General features: G+C 39.0%; 1 protein-coding gene across 6 annotated transcripts in view; it reads right to left on the reverse strand.

The window, feature by feature from the left end:
- The window catches only part of FN1 (fibronectin 1), a 65,192-nt gene that overhangs the window by 15,322 nt on the left and 23,918 nt on the right, over positions 1 to 25,952 (reverse strand). For 3 of the 6 annotated variants that reach the window (XM_090283431.1, XM_090283423.1, XM_090283459.1), the window contains exons 16-33: positions 25,323 to 25,451; positions 25,135 to 25,224; positions 24,155 to 24,349; positions 22,687 to 22,959; positions 21,150 to 21,416; positions 17,525 to 17,619; positions 15,957 to 16,125; positions 15,445 to 15,531; positions 13,228 to 13,419; positions 10,043 to 10,225; positions 7,996 to 8,085; positions 6,459 to 6,728; positions 5,570 to 5,686; positions 4,755 to 4,919; positions 4,077 to 4,232; positions 3,198 to 3,311; positions 2,094 to 2,363; positions 758 to 945 (exon numbers count right to left, since the gene is read on the reverse strand). In XM_090283431.1, the coding sequence (XP_090139557.1) occupies positions 758 to 945; positions 2,094 to 2,363; positions 3,198 to 3,311; positions 4,077 to 4,232; positions 4,755 to 4,919; positions 5,570 to 5,686; positions 6,459 to 6,728; positions 7,996 to 8,085; positions 10,043 to 10,225; positions 13,228 to 13,419; positions 15,445 to 15,531; positions 15,957 to 16,125; positions 17,525 to 17,619; positions 21,150 to 21,416; positions 22,687 to 22,959; positions 24,155 to 24,349; positions 25,135 to 25,224; positions 25,323 to 25,451 (3,050 nt within the window). The remainder of the gene's footprint in view (positions 1 to 757; positions 946 to 2,093; positions 2,364 to 3,197; positions 3,312 to 4,076; positions 4,233 to 4,754; positions 4,920 to 5,569; positions 5,687 to 6,458; positions 6,729 to 7,995; positions 8,086 to 10,042; positions 10,226 to 13,227; positions 13,420 to 15,444; positions 15,532 to 15,956; positions 16,126 to 17,524; positions 17,620 to 21,149; positions 21,417 to 22,686; positions 22,960 to 24,154; positions 24,350 to 25,134; positions 25,225 to 25,322; positions 25,452 to 25,952) is intronic. The other 3 variants (XM_090283449.1, XM_090283470.1, XM_090283440.1) reach the window with 1 other exon arrangement.

Raw genomic sequence — 25,952 nt, forward strand, 5'->3', positions numbered from 1 at the left:
CATGGTTATAAAAGAAAAGAAAAAAAAAAAAAAAACTAAGAAAACCTACAGCATTATAATTTCCTAGATTAATTTTGTTCCTACACTACAGGCAATCAACAACAAATTTAAATTACATGAATTTTAAAATGCCCTCAGAGGTTAAGCCCAAGTAAGCCATCACTTACATACTTACACTAAACTGATACAAAATGAGGAAAATGGGTATTAGCCTGTTTTTGTCCCTTATGAACTAATAGGTATAAACAACAAATTTTTCTGATCATAGGGATGTAAAGAGAAGTCTCTATTCTATCTCTGAACCCTCTTTCTGTAGTTGCTTCTGGAACTGGGCTAATGTTAAACTGTACATCAATCTCCTAGGCTCCTGGCTCATTTTTTGCACGCAGGTCCAGAAGGACTAGAACTGTTAATAAAGATAGGGTCAGGCTGGGTTGGTACAAACTGGAGAATATCCCCTGCCAAAGTAACAGAGTTCAGAAAATGCATAGTAACTTAAGTAGGTGTATGCATTCAGCCTGTAGATATATAAATTGTCCCCACCCACATATAACCTTTTAAAATAAACAGAATACATTTAAAGAGCTGTTCAACATCCAAAGTGATTTTTTATAAAATTGATATACAATTACAGTAAGCTGATTTGATGGCTGGGGCAGACTACTATTAGATTTATTATGATATTATATTCCCACCACCTTAAACTGTGTAAGAGACTGCCTACTTCCTTATTGCAATGAAAAAGCACACTTCTTACCATGAGTCCTGATACAACCACAGAGGAGCTGTCGGGAGCAAGGTTGATTTCTTTCATTGGGCCTGTCTTCTCCTTGGGGGTCACCCGCACCCGATACCCAGTGAGCTGAATATTGGGTGCTGTCCACTGGGCAGTCAGGCTCGTTGGTGTAACCTGAATGAACTTCAGGTTGGTTGGTGTAGGAATGGCTGTCGGGATGGTCATTGGTTAGAGGTTATCTTACAGGAAATGGGGAAGATGGAAAATAAAGTGAATTCCAAGAAGTAGACTAGATTGTGCTTGTCTTTGGTTAGGTGGGTTCCCTGATCAAAGATTCGGTACAAGAAAGTACAAGAAGGGATGCAAAATAAAGAAAATGTTTTCTGGAAAAAATGTTGTATATTCACCAATGCTCAGAATCACTGGAAACACAAGAAAATGTCAGCATTCTAGAAGACTAGGTTTTTAGAAGATGTTTTTGCTTTCCCTTAAAGATTTTTTTTTTTTAAGTCAGAATGACTTATTGGCCCATTGAGATTGATTTTTCCATTTATATAGAAAGATGAGCAATATCCCTTTTCCTATATAAATTGTATTGGTATGGAAAATGATTTCACACAGTATTCCATACCCTAAAAGTTAGAATTATGTTTTTATTCTCTTTATTTGGACCCCGTGGCAGATATCTCTGCTAAACTGAAGTATTCTCTGTGGTGCAGCATTAGAAAATTGGATCATAACAGAAGCAGAAAAGAGAAGCAAAGAGCAATGACACAGACTGTCACCTCCAGGGTTTACGCTGTCACGAGGACACATCTTTAGCATTCCCCTGTGCTTCAGAAACAAAGCACCAGATAATAAAGTACTGTGGAAAGCATTTGCCCTATGTGTCTGATTCTCAATTCTTTAAGCAAATTATATACCGAGCACATGATATCAACCCGGAGAGGGAAGGTCTTACCCACATGTTCCCAGAATGATGCTGCTATGAATGGCCCATCTGGGGCTCCTTTTTTAGAGTAAGCTCTAGGATGCCAGACTTCTTTCCTTTATACACAGTGAGTATAGCCACAGGGAGGAATAGCTTAGGGACTAATCCACAATTTTAGACTTATCTTCAAACATCTTGCTTTCTGGCCTTGGTTGTAAGCCAAGCTACTCCAAAATGTCTGTTTATTAGACTTCATCTAAATATTCCCTAAACTTCATTGTTTAGTACTATTCCTCTTAAAGAGGGCCTTTCCTTTTCTTTTCTTCCCCCTTACGTGGGAATCAATAGCCTGATAAAGTATAATTCATTCAGCAGGCATAAAGCCTCTGCTCCCATGAGCACCCAGTGGTGCAGTTAACGATATACCTGTGTACTGGGTTCCAATCAGGGGCTGGCTCTCCATATCATCGTGCAAGGCAACCACACTGACGGTGTACTCAGAACCAGGCCTGAGGCCTTTCAGCTCTGCAGTGTCTTCTTCACCATCAGGTGCAGGGAATAGCTCATGGATTCCATCCTCAGGGCTTGAGTAGGTCACCCTGTACCTGGAAACTTGCCCCTGTGGGCTTTCCCAAGCAATTTTGATGGAATCGACATCCACATCAGTGAATGCCAGTCCTTTAGGGCGATCAATGTCTGTTAGGCAAATTAATGGTAAGAGGTTATGTGAAAAGCAAGTTGTGAAATAAGCATTTTTATAACGTGCAAAGCAGTTCTGCAGATACCATTTTCTGATGAATTAAATTCCAATTAACCCATTATTACATAGAAAATTACCTGACACATGTCAAAGTATTTTTGATTTAGAAAATATTTAATGTCGCATCACTTAATTAAAGCAGGTGTTCCCGAGATGTGTAGGCACCCTGCAAAATGTCCTCACCAAGAGGATTTACTTGTGTTAATTTTAAGATAATTCTACCAAAATTTGTTTTTGCGATGTGATGTTAGGCTCACAGACCTGGATTTTCTATGCCTTGGAAGTGGTAAAGTTGATTTTCAATGTTAGATTTCCATTGTTATAAGTCTTCCTTTAACTCTTCTCTCCCATCCCACCCCCTTTAAGTATTTACATTCAACACTGGTGCAGCCACAGTCCTGCAGATGCTCTGAACGTAATAGCTTCAGAAGAAACACTTCGAATCAACTTTACCATCCGGTTGTAGAAAAGACAGTCCTGGCAAAATATTTTGTAGACGTGCTATTGGCAAATAAGATTTTGCTGAGGCCATGTGAGCAAAAGAAAATTAAAGCACAGCAACTAACTATACTTGGTGCCACAACTTCTTTCCCTATGTGTTCGCTGCTTGGCACTGAGAAGAAAAAAAATGTCTGTATAGGCCTCAGCCTACAAACTAACCAGCAAGTCGGCTCTCCCCATGTATGATCACAAATGACATGCAGAGGGCATTCAGACACCTAAGAACAAAATATGACTTTGAAAATGGAAACTGAGCTCTGGTTACGTACTGGTTACTGCAGTCTGGACCAGAGGCTGACTCTCCCCGTTTTGATTCTGAGCATAGACGCTAACCACATACTCCACTGTGGGCTGCAGGCCCTCGATGGTCATTTCAGTTTGATCTGCAATGGGAGTGAAAAACAAATGCAGCATCTATGTCATCCACTGGAAGGTCATCCAAGTGACGTTCAGATTTGGGGAGGAAATATGTGGGGGCCTATACTTTCATTGGCAGATTTATCGGGAAAGTATGGACGAGTCAGACATGGATTTCCTCTTGGACACACATGTTCACTGCTAATACAAACTGTCATATTGCAATAAAGTCACACTAAAAGATAAGTACCCCGTGGTGATATATATCTCTCTCTTTCCTCTAAAACTCCAACAGCTCTTCTTCTGCCTCTGTGATTTGTTTCCTGAGCCCACGAAGTGCAGCTGGCTCACTTTTTTTACCTCTGTGACTTTCTAAATAAATTTTCACTTGTATTTGAGGAAAAAAAGAAAAAGACATTGCCTTAGGATCCTAATTTCACAAGTATTTTATATAAAAAAACAAACAAGGGCTGAAAAGATCCTGAAAAATGAGTTAGACCTTCTCTCTCTTCTTGGCACGCGTGGTAAACAAAACCGCAAAGGTAAAGTTCATAATTTAGGATGTCCACACCATCAAACAGGGCTGTGAATGTGAAAACAGAACTGCACTTATCCTAAAAATTCTGTGGAGGGAATAACAATCTTGAGCCCTGGATTCACAGATGGGGAAAGTTTGACATCATGATATAAAAATACATAGTACTCAGAGTAGGTGGCTATTTGCTTAAAAAGCATGCGGTGTGGGCCTGCTCTGTTTTTCCTGGTGCATGTGAGATGCTGGCAATTCTTACCTGGACCTGTAGTTTTAGTTTTTGTTGGTCCCAGGCCATTTTTGGGAGTGGTGGTCACTCTGTAACCAGTAACAGGGGAACTCGAAGGCAGCCACCTGACACTGATGCTGTTGTCCTGAACATCAGTCACTTGCATCTGGGATGGCTTGTCAATTTCTACAAATAAAAGGAAGGAGAAACCAGTGAAGCCACAGTCTGTGGAAACAAGCCTGGATGTGTCCTTCTCTCCGGTTCTGGTACCTACTGGATAATCTCTTATTATAATTAATGACCCCCAACTATTTCTTTCGCAGAAACAAAGATAGCTTTTGGGAGGTGGGCAAAGCCTCTCAATACCATTACCTACTTCCAAGATGGCTACTTCATTCACAAAGAAACTACATTCTAATTCAGTATTTATCTTATTACTTTATTTTCACTCATTCATTTATTAACAAATATTTATGAAACACCTTCTATGTCTGTCTCTATTGTAGGCACGGGGACTACTCAATTAATAAAACAGACAAAAATCCTTGCCCTTGGGGGTATTTCTTTGTACATCTGGCTCAAAACAATTAGCTGTAGTCAATTTCATAGAGAAAAGTCAATTTCACAGTGAGGGAAATCCCTTAGGAGAACATTGTACAAACCATCTGAGTAAATATGCCTGTGTGATCCCAGAGGAGGAGTGGCTACCTGTTCGATAATCAATGGAAACTGGCTTGCTGCTTGCTGGGCTGTCCCCTCGGCCAGTGACAGCATAAACAGTGATGGTGTAGTCTACTCCAGGTCTAAGGCCACTGATGGTAGCTGTAGACTTGCTCCCAGGCACAGTGAACTCCTGGACGGGGCTGTTTCCTCCTGTTTGAAAAGAGGTTTGTCAAAATCCAACAGACTGACAGATACTTTGGAATTGCTGAGTAACTGAATCCACATATTGAGAGCATCATGTAAGTCATACCTTTGCTTATTCCCTTTAGGAAAGTGCTATTAACATGGCGTGAACAGAAACCTGTGTCTATTTATGCATGTGGTAAACCTTGGTAAGTTGGGAAAAACAGGGACAAAATGGCAGTTAATGATATTTTAACATTCCGGCTTTAAAAAGTCAGAGCTGTGGATTAACATGAAAAGGGAAAAGAAATCCTCGACCTGGGATTGCATAAACTGTGTTCCTTTTTCAAAATTTTAATAGAATATATTCATATTAAATAAAAATTTGAAAATGCAGAAAAGTAAAAAGAACAATGCAAATGACTTATTATTTCACCACTGATGATATATATGTGAATTTGCGGTCCTTTCTTCCTCAGATCTTCTGTTCTCTCTCTAGGATTATACAAACAACTTTTTATCTTGATTTTGCTACCAATTATATTGTGCATATTTTCCATTTTTTCTTGGAAAAAACAAGGAACTTTCTTTAATTACGTGTTCACTGTTGGGCTTTCAGATTTCCCACGATACAATCTGATTTGATTAGAGTGTGAAATAGCATTTTGCTAACGCACCTGTTTCTCCATAGGTGATCCTGTAATATCTCACTGTGACAGCAGGAGCTTCCCAGCTGATCATTACGCTGTTGGGGGCTGTGGCAACAACTTCCAGGTCCCTTGGAACATCAGAAACTAGAAAAGGCAAAGAAAAATTCTTATGTCCGCGACTTTCAAACAATGCCCAGATTCACACTTTGTTCATTTTCCAGGTAATTGTCCCTGTGATTTTTTTAAATATAATAATTTAAATATAATAATGTAAATACTATACAATATTAGCAGGATTAAATATGAACAATTCGGGGTAAGGAGTTAAGGAGTCAATTCAAATTCTGATAAAATGGTTATGTCAGTTGAATGGTTTTCTTTTTACCCTAAACTTTTTATTTCGAAAAACTTTTAAATAACAGGAAAGCTACAAAATAATATAATGAACACCCATATCCCCTTCCTATAGGTATTTGCTATGTGGTAACATTTGCCTCTCTCTGTCTTTTTGTTAATCCACTTGAGACTAGGGTATAGATCCCATGATAATACCTTTCCCCAAAGTACTTCAGCATCTACCTCCTAAGAACCTTGACACTATGGCAATAAAATAATTAACGTTTTTAAGGTATATTTGAAAGAGCGTTTTCTATATTTTGAATAAAACTGTAGTTATTAAAAATGCATGAATATCTAAATCAGGTGAGAAATTTCTTGAGATTAAAAAAGTATCTTCTCTAATATAATCTAAGAAAGAGATTTTTCTCCACGTGGTCTCTCACTTCCCTCTCCATGTCTCATAACCAGTCTGTTTTTTAAGAGATGATGACTCAGGCAACACATACCTATTTCACAGGAGATGTCACCTGCATAGGAAAGCGCCCTGCGTTTTTTTGAAAACCAGAAAACAAGTTACCTGTTGACTGCTGGCCCACCAGTGGGGGACTTTCCTCTCTGCCATTAAGCGCAACAATGCTGACCACATATTCTGTGCCCGGATTGAGGTTGCTGAGGGTGATGGAATTCCGAGTGGGGGGCACCCGGTCTTCTCGGGGTCTTCCACCTGCGCGTTCGGGATTATGGCGAATCCTGTAGCCAGTGATGGTGGCTCGAGGAGCAATCCAATGGACAGTGAAAGAGTTGGCAGTGATATCAGAAAAGTCAATGCCAGTTGGAGAATCAAGACCTGTTTTTCCAACCCAGGAGAGGAAGAGAGAGGGAGAGGGGGGAAAAAAAAAAAAGACACCACCAGGTGAGGAAGTGAGAAACTTCGGGAAAGTAACATACAGCCAATGTTTCTGTTTTTTCATTAACGCAATTCATTGCCATAAACCTCAAGTTATGATTTATTTGCTGGTTCTAAGCCACATATAAAGTTCCAAATCATAAACTGGCTCAGTTCCAAATGGATAACTCAAGCACTCTTTTTCTTTCTCTCTTTCTTTTGCTGAGCAATCCAAGTGTCATTATAGTAGGTTTCTGGATCATATGTGAAGAATTCGGTGCTTAAGATATTCTGGAAATTGACATTTGTAAATGCCTCCATGTTCAGTATTCTGTATTTCTATCTTATAAGTTTATCTCTGAAAGTGACAGCTTCTCACTCTCAAGCTAAGTCTTTGTCTCTCAAAGAAACTTTCTATACTCATAAGAGAACTGATATGCCAACAGGGTGATAATGATGGCAAACATAAAACTAAGACATTATTCTGGACCAATTACAATGCAAGTAATTCCTCATCAGTGGAGAATTGAGTGGAGTATAGAAAAATTAGCAAGAATTTGGAGTTTATCTCAAATTCAAATCATGTAACTTCTCTGGGACTTTCAACACATTTCTGTTCCAGTTATAACATTTACTTATTCTATTCAATAATGTACTCAAACCAAATTGAGATATCACAACTCCTTTTTGGAAGCAAGTGGACTATAATAAGTAAATTAATGGATATATTAAACTGTATTTTTTAAGGGAAAAATTAAAAGCACTCCTCTTTAAGACAGGACATCACATTATGGGCTTCAATTCAACTTCCTTTTTATAGTAAATGAAGATTCCATCAAGCAGAAAAAAAGAGAGAAACTTGTTGGCTTAGTAAAAGAGGGGAAATACTTATGACAACGACAGTGTTGGTTCAGCCATTAGAGAGAACCTCCTAGTGAGAAGGCCTGCTTCCCATCCCTGAATAATAGACAACAAAGTTTCTGGACTAATTTCAGTGTTCTCTGGAAAAAAAGAGTAGGATCTTAAGAGATCGAAAGTCAGGGTGATAGTTGAATAAGGTGTCTTTTAATTTTCAAGACCAATGATCAGAAAGTAATGACAAGGCTACAAACACCACCATCCCCACCACAACAGATGGAGATGCATTTTTAGAAGTAGCATTCCATTTTTGTTATTTAAAATTGGTAGGTGAACGCTACTTGATGAGCGTATTGCCAACGTGACTCACCTGTTCTCTGTCTTCCTCTGACAGGTGTGCTCTCGTGTTGTTCATAAACACTGGAGACACTGACTACATATTCTGTGCCAGGCAGGAGATCTGAAGAGGCAAGTGGGACTTATTGTAAAATTGTGCTTGAAAGCAGGAAACACCAAAGCTCCCCTGGGACTATTTCCACTTGTAAAATAACTAGGAGTCCAGTCCTTTAGCTTACTTACACCTGAGTGAATGTGGCTACCTGGAGATGGGCTAAGGAAGGGTCACCTTGCCCTGTAACATCTCTAAGCCTGTGTGAGTGTCACTCAGCCTGATCTGCAATCAGATGGAGTTGCTGTAGCATAGTAACATTTCTGTCATCCACTTCACAGAGAGTCTGTTGAGGTTATGTGACAACCTGGCCCTGTGGCTTATCATTTATTCCTCAGAGCAACCCAGTGAGGTAGTTCGCTACTTTTTCTAAAGTTTATAACAAACTGCGCATATTTTAAGTGTACATTTTGGCAGGTTTTGATATATGCAGACACTGGTGAAACTGTCACCCTATTCAAGATAATGAATAAATCTATTACCTCCAAAAGTTTAGTTTACGATTGTTCCCATTTTATGAATGAGAAAACTGAGGCACGAAGAAGTTAACTTCTTTGATATACTTGCCCAAGGCCATACGGGGGTTGACCTGGTCCATGGCCAATGGTCTTAACAATTAACTTTTGGTTCTGCCACATTAAGATGAGAGCAGAATACGTAAAAATTCAAATATACATTCCCAGATAGCCTCTCATGTTGAAGAACCAAAAGGTACAGAGTAAGGTATCTAACCGTTGAACACCTGCTCATTAAACCCCAATCCCTTCCATATCATCTCCCCCTCAGCCTTTCTGCAGAGGCCTGTGCTGAGTGCTTGGACTTCACTTTCCTCCATTCTGCTCGGCCAGGGGCCATTTACTTGACCACTGGGCACCCCAGCTGTTTTATCTGTAAAACAGGGTAATGATGGCTACTCTGGGGGGAAATGGCTACCTTGAAATCTAGAGTAGGATCTAGAATAAGATCTTAGAACACAGGCTGGACATGTGCCAGGTCTGTGGCTTAAGGTGGGGCAGACGGGGTTCCTGAAGCAGGGGCTTCTGTATTAGGTGATGTAACTACTGATTCGAAGTACTTCAGAAGGGAAACAACCGTCCCACGGATAGGCAGATACGAAGATGCTCTGGCCCTCAGCCACGAAAGGGGAAACCCAAACTGTGGTGGTATGCTGAGCTGTCTTTCACTCTCTTAAAAAATGTCTGAATGACAGTATTTTCATACCGTCATTTGGTAATGGACCTAAATGTGAGCTATTTGTCCCCTCATGAAAATACTGAAAAGCAACATCGGCTGGAAACACAGCACCACGTAGTAGCCCACTTATACTTCCTTTAATAAAAGCTATCTATTTCAAAAGAGTAGGAACTAGAAAGAGACAATTTCCATAAATTGTTGTTATTTTAATGGCAGTTGTTTTCTAAGTCCTCAGCCTTCAGAGAAATCTTGCTAACAGATTCTTTTTGAAATACAAATTAAACTGGCTCTCTCTTCAAAGGAGCATCCTGGTCTATCCTGAGTAACCAGTCACTGTTTCCATGTTTTCAAATGCTAACTAGAGTCCCTGCTGACACTGGGGGTGGGGGGAAGGGAGAGAGAATAAAACAGATATGGTGACATTATTTTTAATCTTCATCCTCTCTGAACAGTCACATTTAGTCATATAATTTCTCTTGATATTCATTATTTTTTATGTGCTTATTTGGAAGCATAACTTGTTTGAAGTCTTCAGACTTCATTGCTGGTGTTTTTCCACCATAATTTTTAAAAAGTTGTAGATATTAAAGATGTATTAAAATAACAATAAACATGACATGTTTCAAAATTTACATAGCTGCAGGTCAGCTTTGGAGTTCAGTTCGTAGTTCTGTTGTAGTTGTCTTGATCTTATTTGCTCCAAACATGAGCACTCGGAATTCTTTCCTTACGCTCTAGCTTAGTATTTACTGAACAGATACATTTGACCTCTTACTTGTTAAGACAACTGCGTTGTCTGATGGAGAAATTGACAACTCCGCAACGTCTTCCTCATTTTTCACAGGTGAGTACCGCACCAGGATGTTAGTCAATTCAATGGATGGAGGTGGGGCCCAGGTGACACGAATTGTGTCTGGACCAACATTGGTGAATCGCAGGTCAGTGGGAGCAGGGACAGCTGGTTTCCAAGAAGAAGGAAGACTTAAGTTAATGCAATTTTAAAATGAAAGCTAACAGAAGTAGCTGGCAATGTAAAAACAATATTTCATGCATGAAGGAAACAAGTAACAATCATGCAAACAGTTTCATCTAAAGCTAATCTAAATGAGAGTAAACTATAGTTGACCCTTGAACAAAACAGGTTTGAACTGCCTGAGTCTAGGTGGATTTTTAAAAATAAATACTGAATGTATTTTCTGTTCTTTATGATTTTCTTAACACTTTCTTTTCTCTAGCTCACTTTACTATAAGAATAGTACGTAATTTGTATAACGTACAAAATATGTGTTAATCGGCTGTTGATGTTATCAGGAAGGCTTCCAGTCAACAACAGGCTATTAGTAATTAAGTTTTGGGGGAGTCAAAAGTTATACATGGATTTTTGACTGCATGGGTGGTCAGCGCCCCAATCCCTATGTTGTTTAAGGGTCAATTGTACTGTTAAAAATAAACCACTACACCTAGTACTGTTAGGCCCCTTTAACCTTTCTGCCATCAATTTATCTTAATGATTTTCATACACTTTCAAATATGTTGATCTTAAGTACGCTATTAATACCACTGAAGATTATTTTATCCCAGGCTGAACAGGCTCAAGTTGCCACACAGCAAAGAGAAACATAGCGGTACTTTCCAAAGAAACACATGCACACAGACAAAAAGACAAGAGGGTCCTGAACTTCCCCCTGACGCAAGACCACTAGAGCTACAATTCCATTCAGTAAACACTACTTACAAGTGAAGAGGGTTCATGCAAATTCGTTCTCAGCATGTTTCTTACCATGCAGGGCAGAGAACGTTTATAATGTTGCATGCTTGTCCCCAGACTGAGGTTAAAAGAGGAGTTTCTTTACCTCCCTATAGCAATGGAACTTAAGAGTGCTCCAGATTTTATTTTCTCTACCTCCACTCTACCCTACATTTCAATGTGTTTTCAGTCAGCTATAAAAAAGGAACATGGTCGAGATTATCGAAGAGTAGAAGGAAACACATAAGGGTCCATTTTGGACATCCATTTCTTATTAACTGGTGCTCATTACACAATGTGGCATTAATGTTAGATCATTTTTTAAAAATTACAGGTCTGCAAATTCAATTAACCTTTGCCATGTTGTATTTACTAGATCAGATATCTACATTTCTTTAGCTGTATACCTTTTAGTGCTTTAAATGAAAGCATACTTAAGGCTACTTGAATATGTCTTCATCCAAATAGTTTGGCATCTGCATATGTTTCCTTCCTCCTCCAACCACCTTCTCTTAATCTTTGGCAAGTTGCTGGCTTTTCCACTGAAACATCCACATTTAACCACAGGGCCTGGTGGCAGCATGCAACACCATCCGTGTCTCAAACACAGAAGTTTTCAAAATTCACCCGTTTGCTGTGTCAGTGTAGTAGGGGCACTCTCTCCGCCATTAATGAGAGTGATAACGCTGATGTCATAGTCAATGCCCGGCTCCAGCCCTGTCACTGTGTAGTATCCTACTGAGGAGTCCACAAAATCTTCAAAAATAGGGATACCTTCTCCTGCCGCAACTACTGTGATGCGGTACCCAATAATGGTGGAAGAGTTTAGCGGGGTCCACCTCAGGCCGATGCTTGAATCGGTTATATCAACAAAGCTTAGGTCAGTGAGTTGGGGCACCTCTATTGAGTTACGAAGCAAGAAGGGGGGGCAAAAGAAAAATAGAGGCAAAAAAGAGGAAAAAATAAAGCAGTGTACATCAGGTTACTAGTAGTAAAATTGATGGAATGTGAAAGCAATGATGGTAATATGCAATCTGCTCCAAATGATCTGAACGACTATCTGAGCATCATGAATAGTTTGCTTCCCTGGGAGAATCAAACAGGTTACAATATTCTTAGGGATTTTCTTGCATCTTGGAAATGTCTCTAAACAGTACAGTTTGAACCTCTCGGGTTCCTAAAGATTATAGGCCTGTTTAGGATGTCAAAACCATTCCTACGATCCAGGCATAATATCTGTAGGAAGTATCAGCAATGGTTTAAAAAAAACAAAACAATGTTTTTTTAGTAGGAAGATAAAGCTTGCATGAAGAAGTTTTTTCTTTAATTGGTTGATGAATTTCTTTTTTTTTTCTTTTCTGTCCCCCTACAAAAACTCATGACAACATATGGTCATAATGCTAACACATTATGAATATATGGTGTGAAACGTGCCATCTAAACGCATATTCAGGTGGAAAACAGGCCTGAGTCCAAGGCCATTGCCAATATTTTGTTTAATTCATAATCAAAGTTATTTAATTAGCATTACTAAAAGCATTCGATCCAAAAGTGCAAAGGGGAACACAATCTGTCCGCTTCAATTCCGTCACAACCGAATTTTGGACAAACAACAAACCTATCCCCGGATAGGTCTTTGCAGTGCTGTGTTTCAGTCCATAAGAAAGAACCCCCAGAAGGTGTGTTCTTTCTGTTTCTTTCTTTTCAATTTTAAAAAAGAAGGAATTGAAACAGCCAGATGAAGAATTGGATGTGTCAATCAAGTGCTATTTCAGTGCTCACATACAGAGTATAGAGACAGGTATTCTTTCATAGACAGCAGTGGAAAATTGGACCCTGAAACCAGGCACAAATGTCCTGATGGGATGCGTCTACCATATTACTTTTAGCCTGTCAGTACTGAATAGACACACGTGACGTTGTTTTACTATTTTCACGTGAGCAGACACTCGGTGTTAATGCCACAACTGCCACTCCGTTACATACTCATCGCAACAGACAGCACCCCAGTGAAGCACAGACAGTAAGCAGTGTTAAAGCAAGCATTTGTCCAAATAGTTGCTTTGACTTCACGGTTTTGAAGAGTGTGTTTGGGAGGTCAGAAATAAATCCCATCTATATTTGACACACTCAGCCACCTGGGGATTAAGATGTTAATCCCCACTCTTACTGAAACTGCCATTCTGAGGACAACAGGCTTATTTTTCCATTACCTGGGATGATAGTATCAGAGATAGGGACACTTTCCTTGTCATCTTTGACAGTGTAAACGCTGACATTGTACTCCAGGCCAGGATTCAGGTTTTCAAATGTGCAGGAACTCTGATCCGCGTGAACCACTTCTTCGAAAGAATATCCCTGCTGGCCATTTGTTGGGGTGGTGGTGATTCTATAACCAGTAATGTCTGCAGAAAACAGAAAGGTAGAAGTTACTGCATGGATAATTGGCAGCCCAGAGTGTTTTAAAACTAGCCCCCAGTGATGAAACCAAAACGGTGAATCGGGAAAGGGCTTGGCATTTATCGAGGCCTCTGCTGTCATTAGTGCTACCATTTTGAGGCAAGAATGAATATTCTTGGTTTAAAGAAAATCTTGTAACAGTGAAGTGATTATCAAAGTCTTTCCTGTCTCGAAATTCCATGATCCTTCTACCACTGTACCCTGATTTTCCCTAATGCGTCATCTGCACCATACCTGCGGAATATTCCATTTTACCTGCTTAGCTCCCAACCTTAGGGTCATTCCCCAAAGTGGGCTCTGCTAACACACAAAGTCTGCTCCTATGGGATTTACATGGAGTGAAGAGGAAAGGAGAAAAAGTGGCTCTACTTATTCTAGAGAAAGCATATAAATTGATAAATATTCCAGCAATCATAGAAATTAGGCAGTAAGAGGGTTGAGGAGGAGGAGGAGAGATTCAAATGAAAATAGTAATAACTAGAGACCCGCAGGGACAGACTAAAGTAAATGAGAAAGTATATTTAAGTTAAACTTACTAAAGAGCAAGGGAATGATGGTATCTTTTGTCATTAGAAACAGGGTGAAAACTAAAGTGGTATAGACAAGGAAATCCAACTGGATGGGAAATAAATGTTGAGGTCATTACATCTGCCAGAGACCATCCAGATAGGCAAGCGAGGCTATCCATTAAAACGAAATATTAATGCTCTAGCTTTCCACAAGCATGAAATTTGCCAACTTAGTTTCAAATTCAGAGTCATTTGGCTGGAAATAGTATAACTTTGGCTTAAGCAGTGTTTCCACAGATCATGAAAACTTCACTAGAATCACTCTACTTCAGAGCTAGTTTTATTCTGTGCAACATTGATTAGATAATTAGAGATAATTTTCTTAGTTATGTGCCTGAACAAAGGTAAGAACTATTTTTATAATTACAGTGAAAGTAGAATTAGTGAAATAATAAACTAAATTTAGACCTTCAAGTAAGAAGTATAACATTTATGGATGAAATCAATGACTTGGAACTTCTGTTTTTGTTTAATTTAGAATTTTCTCAATTATGAGTATCCTGATATCTCAGTAGTATTTCTTCCAATATAACCAATATTAAATAATATAATTACATTTTAGCCCACCATTTCTCATTTAAAGAGACTTTCACATGGGCTTGGCAAAGGTGAGGAATATCAAAAAATTTCTCCAGTCATGGTCATGGTACATTATGCTATTTGAATAGTGCTATAGTTAACTTTGATCATTTATGAATTTTATAAATAAGTTTCAACGTGTGTGAACAAGGAGTTTAGACAAAAGCTACATTTAAAATCTTAAAGAGAGTCATGGAACTTCATTTAAGCAAATTTCTCAGTATTAAGTAAAAAACGCATAATTAAGTTCCAAATACAGTATGTGATGCTGGGTATGAGGAGTCTGAGAAACTTTAAATGTCCCAATTCTGTGACATTTAAAATTTGCGACTGTGGGTAGGTCAGTTTTTTTCTGAGTCTGTGTTTTCATTCCATAAAATGTATCATTTCTACCTTCCATTATTCTTGGGATTTGTGTGGTAGAACTCGTGACAAAATATCTGCAAAACTTCACTGAATTATAAGCATAGAATGTGTGATAACTCATCGAAGGAAAATCACGTAATATGGTTTCATCCATTTGTTTGGCAATTTTGAATGCCACTGAGCAAAAGCCACCTTCTAGAGCCTTTTCCTCAGCCCTCATGACTCCCTGCATTCCATAAGGATCTGCCTTGTTCTTTTTCCTGTGACTTGAATAAGTATGCAGTAAAACACCCTACATATCACTCCGTGAGGCACACACACGTCTTCCTGCATTTTTTACGGAGGGATAGGTACTTATCATTTTAAACTTATGTTTCTCTGAGAGCAACAGTTTCTAAAACCTTTGTCTTGGAAAGATACTGCACGCTCACGCCCTCCGATACGTCACAGGCTTACCTGGGCTGGTACTCCTTTCCCAGGAGACGGTAAGCACTCCGGTGTCAGGGTTTGCCTCCAGGTGCAAGTTTGTTGGCGGTGACAATGCTATGTGGAAAAAAGTTGCAAATTAAAAGTTAAAGCTACCCCACAACACTTGACCATCCTCCCTCCCTTCCTCTCTCTCTTTTTGAAACAATCAGTAAAAACATAGAAGTTGTACTATAAAACCATGGTGGACAGCAATTCTCTGACAGAACTTTTTTATGATCACTGGTTTTATAACACTATTGTAATCCTTCCCATCTTGCCAGTTTATAAATATCCTTGACACGGAAAGAACACTTCTGATGATGTGGAAAATATGACATGAATCAAACTTGCTACTTAAATTTAGAAATAGCTAATAATACAAGTAGGGGTAGCTCTTTCCCCTGTGCCATTATCGTAAGTAAAAAGTGATATTGATATCAGCTATTCTTTGAAAGTGGAATGGTTTAAAAAAAAAAAAAAAAGCAAAGAGCTCCTCTTACGTGTCACCACTCTGTTGACAATGGGTGTATCTCTCTCCTGCCCATCTCTGAGGACCGAGATGGTATACACGTACTCCACGCCTGGAGTCAGGCCGGACACAACAATGCTTCCCGAGTCTGAAGTCACTTCTCGAGGTGCTTCCCCTCCCTGGCTTGGTCGTACACCCAGCTAGAGGAAGGAAAGCAAAATAAACACCAATGACACACATTCCCCGAGCTGGGTTATTGCCGGAAGGTTGTGGTTATGCTTCATAGAATGGGAACTCCTTGGGAACTGCACAATGTGCTTTTACTGGGGAATGCGATGGGGCCTTACTTTTGCTCTATTAGATTCTTTAGCTGGAGAGTCTCTGTCCTGGGGAGGTGGGGTGAGGGAGGTATCTTCCAAAACTGCACAAAGGTGCTTTGTAATGAAAGCTTCCAGGGAAATGCCATCACCTACTATTTTGCTTGATAAATCATCTCCCAGTACAAACCATAAGCACCCAGGGGCTTTCGGCCACACAGAAGTTCATTACTATTTTCTTTTCACTGGAAGAAATTCCCTAGCTCTCTCTTTAATGAGTTATTAATATTCAGTTCATTTCTTAAGTTGTCATTTAGGGTACTAGTGCCTGTGACACTCTGCACCGTAAAATACTTCTTTTGAAGAAGTATGTTCGTATCTTCAACTGCAGGACGGTATGTTACAAAAGAAGAGTTAAAATGAACGTGCCTATACTTTTAAATCCTTTTAAGAGTTCCCAAAACCTAAGTATTATGTCATCAATGTTCAACTATAGACATCCTTTGTGTGTTATAAGGCTTTTGGAAGTCAAAATGACACTATTAAAGGAAATTTATAAGTTATGTTAGCATAATCATTAATATGACCACTTACACACCTCAAAGATGTGAACTTTGGTGTATTTTTCTAAACAAGTACTCGTGGGGGTTTCGTTTTGACTTCCAATAACTATTCTCTATATATGCTCTAACTGCCAAAAAATAATAAAATTAGAATTCTTTTAAACATATTCATTTGGGTTCATCACTTCCCTAATATCATCACTTTAAAGGACATGAATCTATATATCTACAAGGAAGACCTTAATCTTAACTTCTATGAAGCAATTGACCCACGGGGTGCCTTGAACAAGTTGAGATGAAACCAATTGGATAAAAATGTGATTTTTAAGTGACTTTGAGTTTACTCTCTCTCCCCAAATGGGCTTTCATGAACTTGTTGACACCCATTTAGAACAACACATCAAATGGAGTTTCCTTTATATTTTTAAATGTAGTTCCCTGGGGGAGAGGATAGAGAAATTAAGATAACAACAGCTAACAGTTCCATGCTAATGTTTTATCCTTTGCAAAGCACTTTCACCTCCTGCATACATCCTTCCAGCCATTTAGTGAAGCACAGGTATTGTTATGCCCTGACAACAAAATCGGAGAAGTGGGAACAGAAGCAGGTAACAAAAGCCAGCTCCCCAGACTTCTGAATATCTTGTTCCTACCACATCCAGAAATGTGAGGGCACCTCAGGGCTATATCACAAGACATTTGAAACATCTGCAATTTACCTTGAAACCAATCCTTGGAGCAGGGGTCCATGTTATCACAATGGTGGTCTCAGTCACCTCTGTGTTGTAAGGTGGGATGGAGCCCTTAGGCTGCTCTGTGAAATAGGATCAATGCACACGTCAAAGCCTGGGACTCACAGATGGCTGCAGAGAATGAGTACTTTTATCAAGAGCCTCAGTTTCATCAGGTGGTGGATCCAGAATGGAACATACATCCCTTCATTAGGTGAGGACTTGGAGCAGGTCAGGGCTTCTCGATCTTTCATGTGCTATGCAAATCATCTGAGACCTGGCTCAAATGTCTTTTCATCATGGTTCAGATTTGAGTTTGAAGATGAGTGACCAGATGTAAAACTGGTCACTACCAATTAATTATCAGTCTGCCTCTAAATCATTAATTTTGGTGAACAATAGTTAAAATTTTAGATGGTGACCTAAAAATAGCCTTATGCTGAATTATTCCATGATGAAAGTCAATTATTTTTGGTTATAGTAAGGGATGCCATATGAAAGTTAAACAAAACTGGCCATCATGGATATACTTATAAATTCTAAAGTCTTTCCTAAAATATGTGAATATTCATTCGGAACAACACTGCAGAAATTTGATATTCAGTCACTGGAATCAGGAATTGAACAAAAGTTTACTCACACATTCTAGTATCCTGACACCACTGTTATTTCTCTTAGTAAAAATATTACTTTAAAAAATAATTTAAAAAATGAAGAAAAAGAGTAGGTGTACAGAAAGTTAGGGCAGACCTTTTCAATAATCCTACAAATATTATTATAAATTTAGAATTTCTAAAATATAATTGGCTGAGCAACTGAATCTTGTAATTAAAAGAATAAGCATTTTAATAACTGGCTGTTTCGGGAAAGGTGACCTCAGAAGGCATGATATTTTAATAGGGTCATCAAATTCAAGCATTTCAAGTGTGCTGATGGTCCTCCTCACATATTTGGGGACTTCACAATTGTTTCCTCCTTACATCCCAACCAAATTCTGAGCCTTTTGGGGGGAAAAAGAACTATTAAATGTATTTATAGTAAATTATGAATGGCTGGTGAGACAAAGAATTACCCTCCAGAATTATGTAAATGGGGACTGACGGATGAAGAACTCCAGTCTCTACTCAGTCCAGTTAATTGTTTTGATTTTGTCATGTGGGAACTTAGACCCAGTACTGCAATTCTTTCTTTACTTTTCCTTCTTCTCTTTCTTTCTTTCTTTTTATTTTTTCTTTTTAATTCTTTTAGTCTGGCTTTAATGTGCAGTTTTAAAAGTATTTTTAATATTGTATGGGGAAAAATAAAATATGTGTTTGGTCCACTTTGTAATGACTGTTCTAACAGCTCAGTACTGGTTTAGTGAGCTGTTTTCTTAAGTGTGTTATTATTTTGATGGCATTTGGAGGGGACTTGAATGGGTGACCTGTGATGCCTTCCCAGTGTCTCTGAAATCTTACACCACTTGGGTGCTGTTGACTTTACCAAAAAACTGCCACGACCAGCCCTGTGTGACTCTGTTAACGGCCACAAGAAACAATTCGGTAAGCAGTCAGCTTCTTTCACGGAACACATCTGTGAAAGCCCCAACTTTTTCAAATTATATTCTCCTCAACTGTCTTGGGCTTTAAGATTGGGTATTTTCTATTGCTTGAGCCAGCCAGCTAGAATCTTCTTGAGTTTGAGATGACGCTCTCTGCCTGGGAAGACCATTACAGGAAAATCTCCAAACCACAAACCCACAGACTGATGTCAAACAAAGGATGTGACTGTAAGTATGAGCCATGGGTTTTGGCAGGTCTTGTCAGGTGAAGAAATAGTGTGGCTATTCAAGAAATAAAATTTCTTCTATAAAGGAATAAACTGAATTTATAAAAGAGTGAACTGAATTCCCCCAGAAACACCTCCCTCCACTCCCACAGTTGCTCTTAAGAATTTAACACAAGTTACAAAACCCAGCAAAGTTATTCCCAGAACTCAGCTTAGTAAGACAGTAAAAAGATACAGAAACTTTAAAGCCATTTCAAAAATATGCAACCCCTGCTAATGTTTATAGCCTCAGACAGTACTGGGAGTTCAACAGAAGTTGTAGGACTCCCTGTGTACAGAGGTTTATTTAAATCTCAGCTTGTTTGAGCTGTTTTCATTATCATTCTTTCCTTACTCAATCATCTTTTAAATACTTTTTTAAATATACTATGTGTAAGGCACTATGGTAACCTCTAGCTAGTAAAATCAGTTTTGATTATCAGCACTTTAATTCAAATATAGTTAGGTTTTATATAAATGCATTGTCAGAGCAGAAAGCAGTATGTCCCATATATCAAAGTCTCTGAGTACTTGAAATAGCCCCTATCAGCCCACCTCGCTCCACTTAATTAATGTTAGTATCATGAAAAATTCTTTTTCTTTTATAGGCACTCTATCCAACAAAAGAGCCTACATAAAATAACAACTTATACGTGGGAATAAAAAACATAACTCCATACACCAAATTTGAATGACAAGTAAATTTTTGGTAAATTATAAATTCTTATTAGAAGAAATGTATAGACAATTTCTTTGAGAAGTAAATTTCCTAGTTGTTTCTGAACTAACTTCTATTTGGTTTTTGAATGCTTTTTAACATCTATAGTTTTAGTCAGAGTAAGATGTGTTGAAAGCTTTTAGAAAATTGCAAACTAGTTCATATTCGTATATATGTATATGTAAATACACTTCAAAAGTGTTATGTTAGGTGCTTCTGTAATTCAAAATGTCAAGTTAAAGCAGTACTCAACTAGAAATAAGGGGTTTCATAATTCTTTAGTGTAAATGAAAATGTATTTAGTAGAAGTCAGTTAATGAAGATAGGCTTTTATTGTGATGTAGATACGTAGGCGATTTAAGACCACTTCCTATCAAATGTTGAGCAAAAAAGACAGACGTGACCAAAAATTACTGTCAGTATTTTCCTCCTGTGGAATTTCAAGAGAATTTAAGAACAATTACATTAAAAAAAAAAAAAGCTATGCTGTTCTGCAGAAGTACTTTAATCTGCTGCAGGGAACACTGGTAAAGAAACCATTTCCTTAGCTACTTGTTCCACTGCTGTCGGTGCAATCAGTAAATGTTTTTATTCTACACTTACTGCTATCATTTGATACCTAGCATATGAGAATATAGACATGTGTTAATTTTTTCTTGCCTTAACTAGTATTTGGTGAATTTATTTAATACAATAGGATTCAATTTTTAAATAACTGGGTGTTTCAAACCATGTTACTCAAATTGTTAGTCCCAGAGCAAACAGAGAGCTTGGCAATGTATGTAATTTAACATATTGCTTCTTTCATCAAGAAAATTTTGCTTCAAAAAATTATGAACTGATTAAACAGTGTGCTTCCTGATTTACATTCTGGCACAAGCTCTTTATTGTCCCCTAGCAAACAGCTCATGGACCACACTGTGAGATGCACAACTTGAACTCTTGAAATTTTTAAAAGTTATTTCTTATTTAAATCTTGTACTAAGTTTCTCAAGTTAACTTTTTTTAAAAAATGGATGAAAACCAGAGAATGTAACTATAGGTGAGAATGGATGCCATCACTAAGAAAAGACATTGAACTTGGCTTACGAGTGGTGAAGACTCCGGTGGCTCTGGGGCTCTGCTGGTTGCCTTTCACAGCCACGAGGGTTGCGGTGTACTCGGACCCAGGCTGCAGATTCCTCAGCGGGTACTGGGAGGCGGAGGGCCCCACGTTGTACTGCTTGGGCTGGCCTCCCTGGGTCAGGCCCACGGTCAGTCGGTACCCGGCTATCCGGGCTCGAGGTGGAATCCAGGTCACTACCACGGTCGTGTCCGTTTCATTCATAAACTGGAGGTTAGTGGGAGCATCCAATTCTAGAAAAAAAGGATAAAACACACCAAAGAACATTGAACCTCAGTAATTATCATATGAAATTCTAAAGTCTGACTGAATTTGCTCAAGTTTTTTTAAGGTCAAAACAATATGTATCAACGCCTTGGAAATAGTGAGCCATTAAGAGAGTGAGTGCTACAGAGAACTTTGCAAAACTGCATCAGTCATGAGAAACTGCTGACTTTTTTGCTTGGTTATGATTCTGTGGAAAGTCTAATTGCCCAGCATGTCTTTCTCATGACCCTCTTGGATGATACTAACATTATAGAGATGGCATTTTTAAAAACTTGAAAATTCCACAATTTACTCTGTTGAGCCAAACAAGTTAAGAAAAGAGAAGCAAGCCCACTAAAACGAGAGCAAAGGGAAAGCGCCACATGCAACAGAAACAGTACATTCTGCATTTATTGGCTAAACAGTCTTTTGATGGAGAAATAAAACTTTCACATGATTCTGATTAGACCATAATTATGAAATTAGACACTAATTATAACAGTTATACTCAGAACTGCAGAATCATGGTAGGGCACTGGTGAAAGAATCCCATAAATTTTGAGTTTTCTTCTTATGTATGATAACTAGCAGTTAACCTGCAGCAATTTAAAACACCTTTGAGAGACAGAAAATATTTAGGAGGTAATTAAGTATAATAATTGGATGCATGGACTTGAGAGTCAAAAAAAACACAGGCCAATGTGCCCGGCTCCGTCACCTCCCAGACCTGAGAACTCACAAGCTGCAGAATATTTTATAAGCGTCAGTTTCTGCATGTACCCAATAGGGATAACAGCAACTAGACTTCCCTCATTAGGTCAACACGGAGATTAAATATGAGGTCAATGCTTACAAAGCACTGAGCACAGGACCTAGAGCTTAGCCGTTACTATATGTAAATATTTCTATTATAAAAGTGTTAGGAACTTACATGTGAAGTTTGATCTAGATACATTTTACATAAAAAATGCACTCATATTTTCAATCCCTGCCTCTATGAGCAAGGAAAATTCCCCTCTCTTAGTGCCAGTCCACTGGCACGTGTATTTAGGCAAAGGGTTAGCATTTAGCACCCATGTCTGAGTTTTATTTTCTAGTTTAATGTGCTCTGTGTCCACTCTACTGTCCCTTATTGGCTGAGTGCTTTCCTCTTCCTAACTGTAGGGCCAGGAGTGAATGGCGTACTACACACGCATCACAGCTCGGCAGTGAGGGTGCAGAAGTCGAGGTGGAGGTAAGGGGAGGAGCAGGACTTACTGGTTGTCTGTTCTCCTACTAGAGGCTTGCTCTCCCTCCCGTGGTTCACGGCAAAGATTTTGAAGTAATAAGTGACCCCAGGGGACAGCCCTATGACTTCTGCAAAGGTGTTCCTGCTGATGGGCAGCCGCTGCCCGTGTTCTCCAGGCAGGTTGACAGGGATCACGTCCACACGGTAACCGGTCACGGCACTCTCAGGGGGTGTCCACATGATGGTGACCTTCACGTCTGTCACTTCCACAAACTGCAGGTCCCGGGGAGGGGGAACTTTATCTAATAGACAAGAGTCAACTGGTCATTCACCATTCCTGTGAAGGTTGTTTCGAAAAAGCCAGTTTCCTGGGTTGTATAAGGCAATTCACAGAGCAATGCTAAACTTCATTTCTTCACCAGAGAATATGCTTTTTCGCTTGTTTTTACGTTTCAGTCACACAGCTTACAAAGGACATTTGAAGGCTTTATTTAAAATATGTAGGTGAAGCAGATGATATTCCAACATATAAAACGTCCTACTGAGGAGTTTAAAACAAACATATAAAAAGGCATTGAGACAACAGAAAAATATGTGGTAATTTTCATTCTACTGAATCACCTTTTTTAAAAGATTTTATTTATTTATTTACTTATAGAGAGAGGGGAAGGAAGGGAGAAAGAGAGGGAGAGAAACATTGATGTGTGATTGGTTGCTTCTTGTGTGCCCCCAACTGGGGACTTGACCAGCAACACAGGCATGTGCCCTGACTGGGACTGGAAGTGGTGACCTTTTGGTTTGCAGACCGGTGAATCATTTTGTAATACTTAAGGGCAATGGAGGAACTGACCCTTACGTTTCTAGGGAAAAATATGAAGACTTCATAATGTCAGTTTGTAATCAGGAAAGCCTATATAGCCAGCTTTGATGCTATTTTATAATGAGGATGTTTCAGCTAAATTTCATAAATTTAGGGTTAAACTAATCTATTAGATTATTAGCATATAGGAACTGTTGACAGAGATAAAAGAAACCCCTTCCCGAGACAATTAGTCTTTCTTCTTACACTTCTGTTCCCCCACAGCAGGCTAAAAGAATGAACACAATTCAAGGATTATCTTTTTTCTCTAACACAGTGATTTTCAACTGGCGTGTGGCTAGTTTTTAACATGCAATGCCTGCCTCTTTAGTCAGGGCACTGACCTGTTTTCCCTTAGACTGTCAAATAAAAAACAAACAAACAAACAAACAAAAAACAAAAAAACCAGCCATCACAACAATAGCCGTCTGGTGTGACTATATCAAAATTATACCTATTTTTTTGTCAGATTGGCAAAAAATATAGTTTTCGGTGTGCTGCAGAATTTTAGTAATCGGGTTATGTATGCCATGAGATGAAAAAGGTTGAAAATCGCTGCTCTAACAAAATGAAGGTTAAAGCTGTTATATTGTTAAGCCCTCAGAGATAAGATGGCACAGGAAGTGTCTTTGAGTTACCTGGACGAGGGACGCCGGTGGTCTCCTGTTGGATGAAAACAGGAGTACTTTCTTGATTTTCTTCCACAGCGTAGATAGTAATGTTGTATTGAACACCAGGCAGCAAGTCACTGAGGGTGACGGAGTTGGCGGTTTCAGGAAGGTTGAGTTCTGTGCTACTACCTTCCACTGACGGTGAATACACGATTCTGTAGCCTGCAGGTTTGTGAAGTAAAATGGAAGACATACTGTTTTATGAAACAGACGTGTAAAAAGTCATCAACAGCCCTCAACATCTTGCTTGACTAGTTAAGAAGTAGTGATTCTTGAAAAGTTGACTTTTCTGACGCTGCTGCTTCTTTTAAGTTGTAGTTGGTACAGAGATAAGAAAAGAACAGTCATGCAAACTGTTCTAATAATAAATATTATTCCTGAGGATCCAAGATCCTTCATAAGTGCCTATCAGGGAAGCCATGAGGAGAAAATAAATATTCATGTTAAGCTGAGATCTTCTCTTTGAGCTCTGCATGATGTAAGCAATTAATGAACCCCCCTGAGCACAGATTTGCTGAGCACTTTTAGGAACTTCAGAGACAGTGGCATCACTGATGAGCTAAGTAGAAAAACAACTCAGCTACCTCTTTAAGTATAAGTCTTAGTGTGAGATTTTCAGAAAAATTATCCCCCTTTTACTACAGGAATTAGATAGTGTGTGTGGTGTGTGTGTGTGTGTGTGTGTGTGTGTGTGTGTAGGGGTTGGTAAAATGGATTTCAGGGGGAAATGATACATAAGAAAGTAGAGCTGTAAGACCTGAAAAATAATCACATTCTCAATTAATATCACACACATGCACACATGCACACACACACCCTCTCCACCCTAGACTAGCACTTCTGTAGGAGATCTACGTGATACGCCGGTCCTCAGATCAGAACCTGCTCCCTCCCCTCCAAGGCCATCAAGATTAACACAGCAGCCAAGAAGAGGAAGCTAAGCTGACCTGTGATGGGGGCCTGGGGTCTGCTCCAGCGAACAACAATTGAGGTGTCATCCACTTGACCCACGGTAGGGTTAGGAGGGGCATCAGGTGCTAACAAAGAAAAAAAGGAACAAGGGAAACAGTCAGAAAATACTACTGTGGGTCTGTTTAAAAAAAAAAGTATTGGATACCAGGTGGTACACATGTACCTGTTGTCTGTGAAGTAGACAGGATCAGACTCCGCTCTCCTTCTTCAGATATCTGATAGACATTTACAATGTATTTTCGGCCAGGCAGCAGGTCAGGGATATTTACAGAAGTGGCTGTGCTTGGAAGATCTTTGAAATAAAAAACGAGAGGTTACTAACCTGGAATACCTGTCCTTCAAATGACTTCACAGCCTATGAGAAGGATATTTTAAAAACCATATAGTCATGAGGGATGGGGAGAAGATCAGAGGAAATGTACTAAAGGATACTCAATAATTGTCAATGTGCAACGGGATAATGTTTTTCCCTATTTTTCATTTTTCAAATTTGTTCTCTAAAACTGCATAATTTTTGTAACCCACCCCTAACTTTGTAACCATAGTCCTCTTGTAAACATCACTCTTACAGAGTCTATTATAAGCAACGTAACTGGAAGTGAGAGTACTGCTTATAGGTAGGGGATGATTGGGTGTGGGGTAGGAGGGTTGTTCTTTTCCTTGATCTGGGCGCCAGACAAGTGGGCGCATTCACTTTCTAACAACTCACTGAGCTCTGGATTTATGATCTGTGTACTTCTCAGTACGTAGATGACTCTGCAATCAAGTTTTTAAAAGGCCCCTAAACATGAGA

The sequence above is a fragment of the Furipterus horrens genome, unplaced genomic scaffold, assembly GCF_987537825.1.
Source record: "Furipterus horrens unplaced genomic scaffold, mFurHor1.1.pri manual_scaffold_1, whole genome shotgun sequence".
NCBI lineage: Eukaryota > Metazoa > Chordata > Mammalia > Chiroptera > Furipteridae > Furipterus > Furipterus horrens.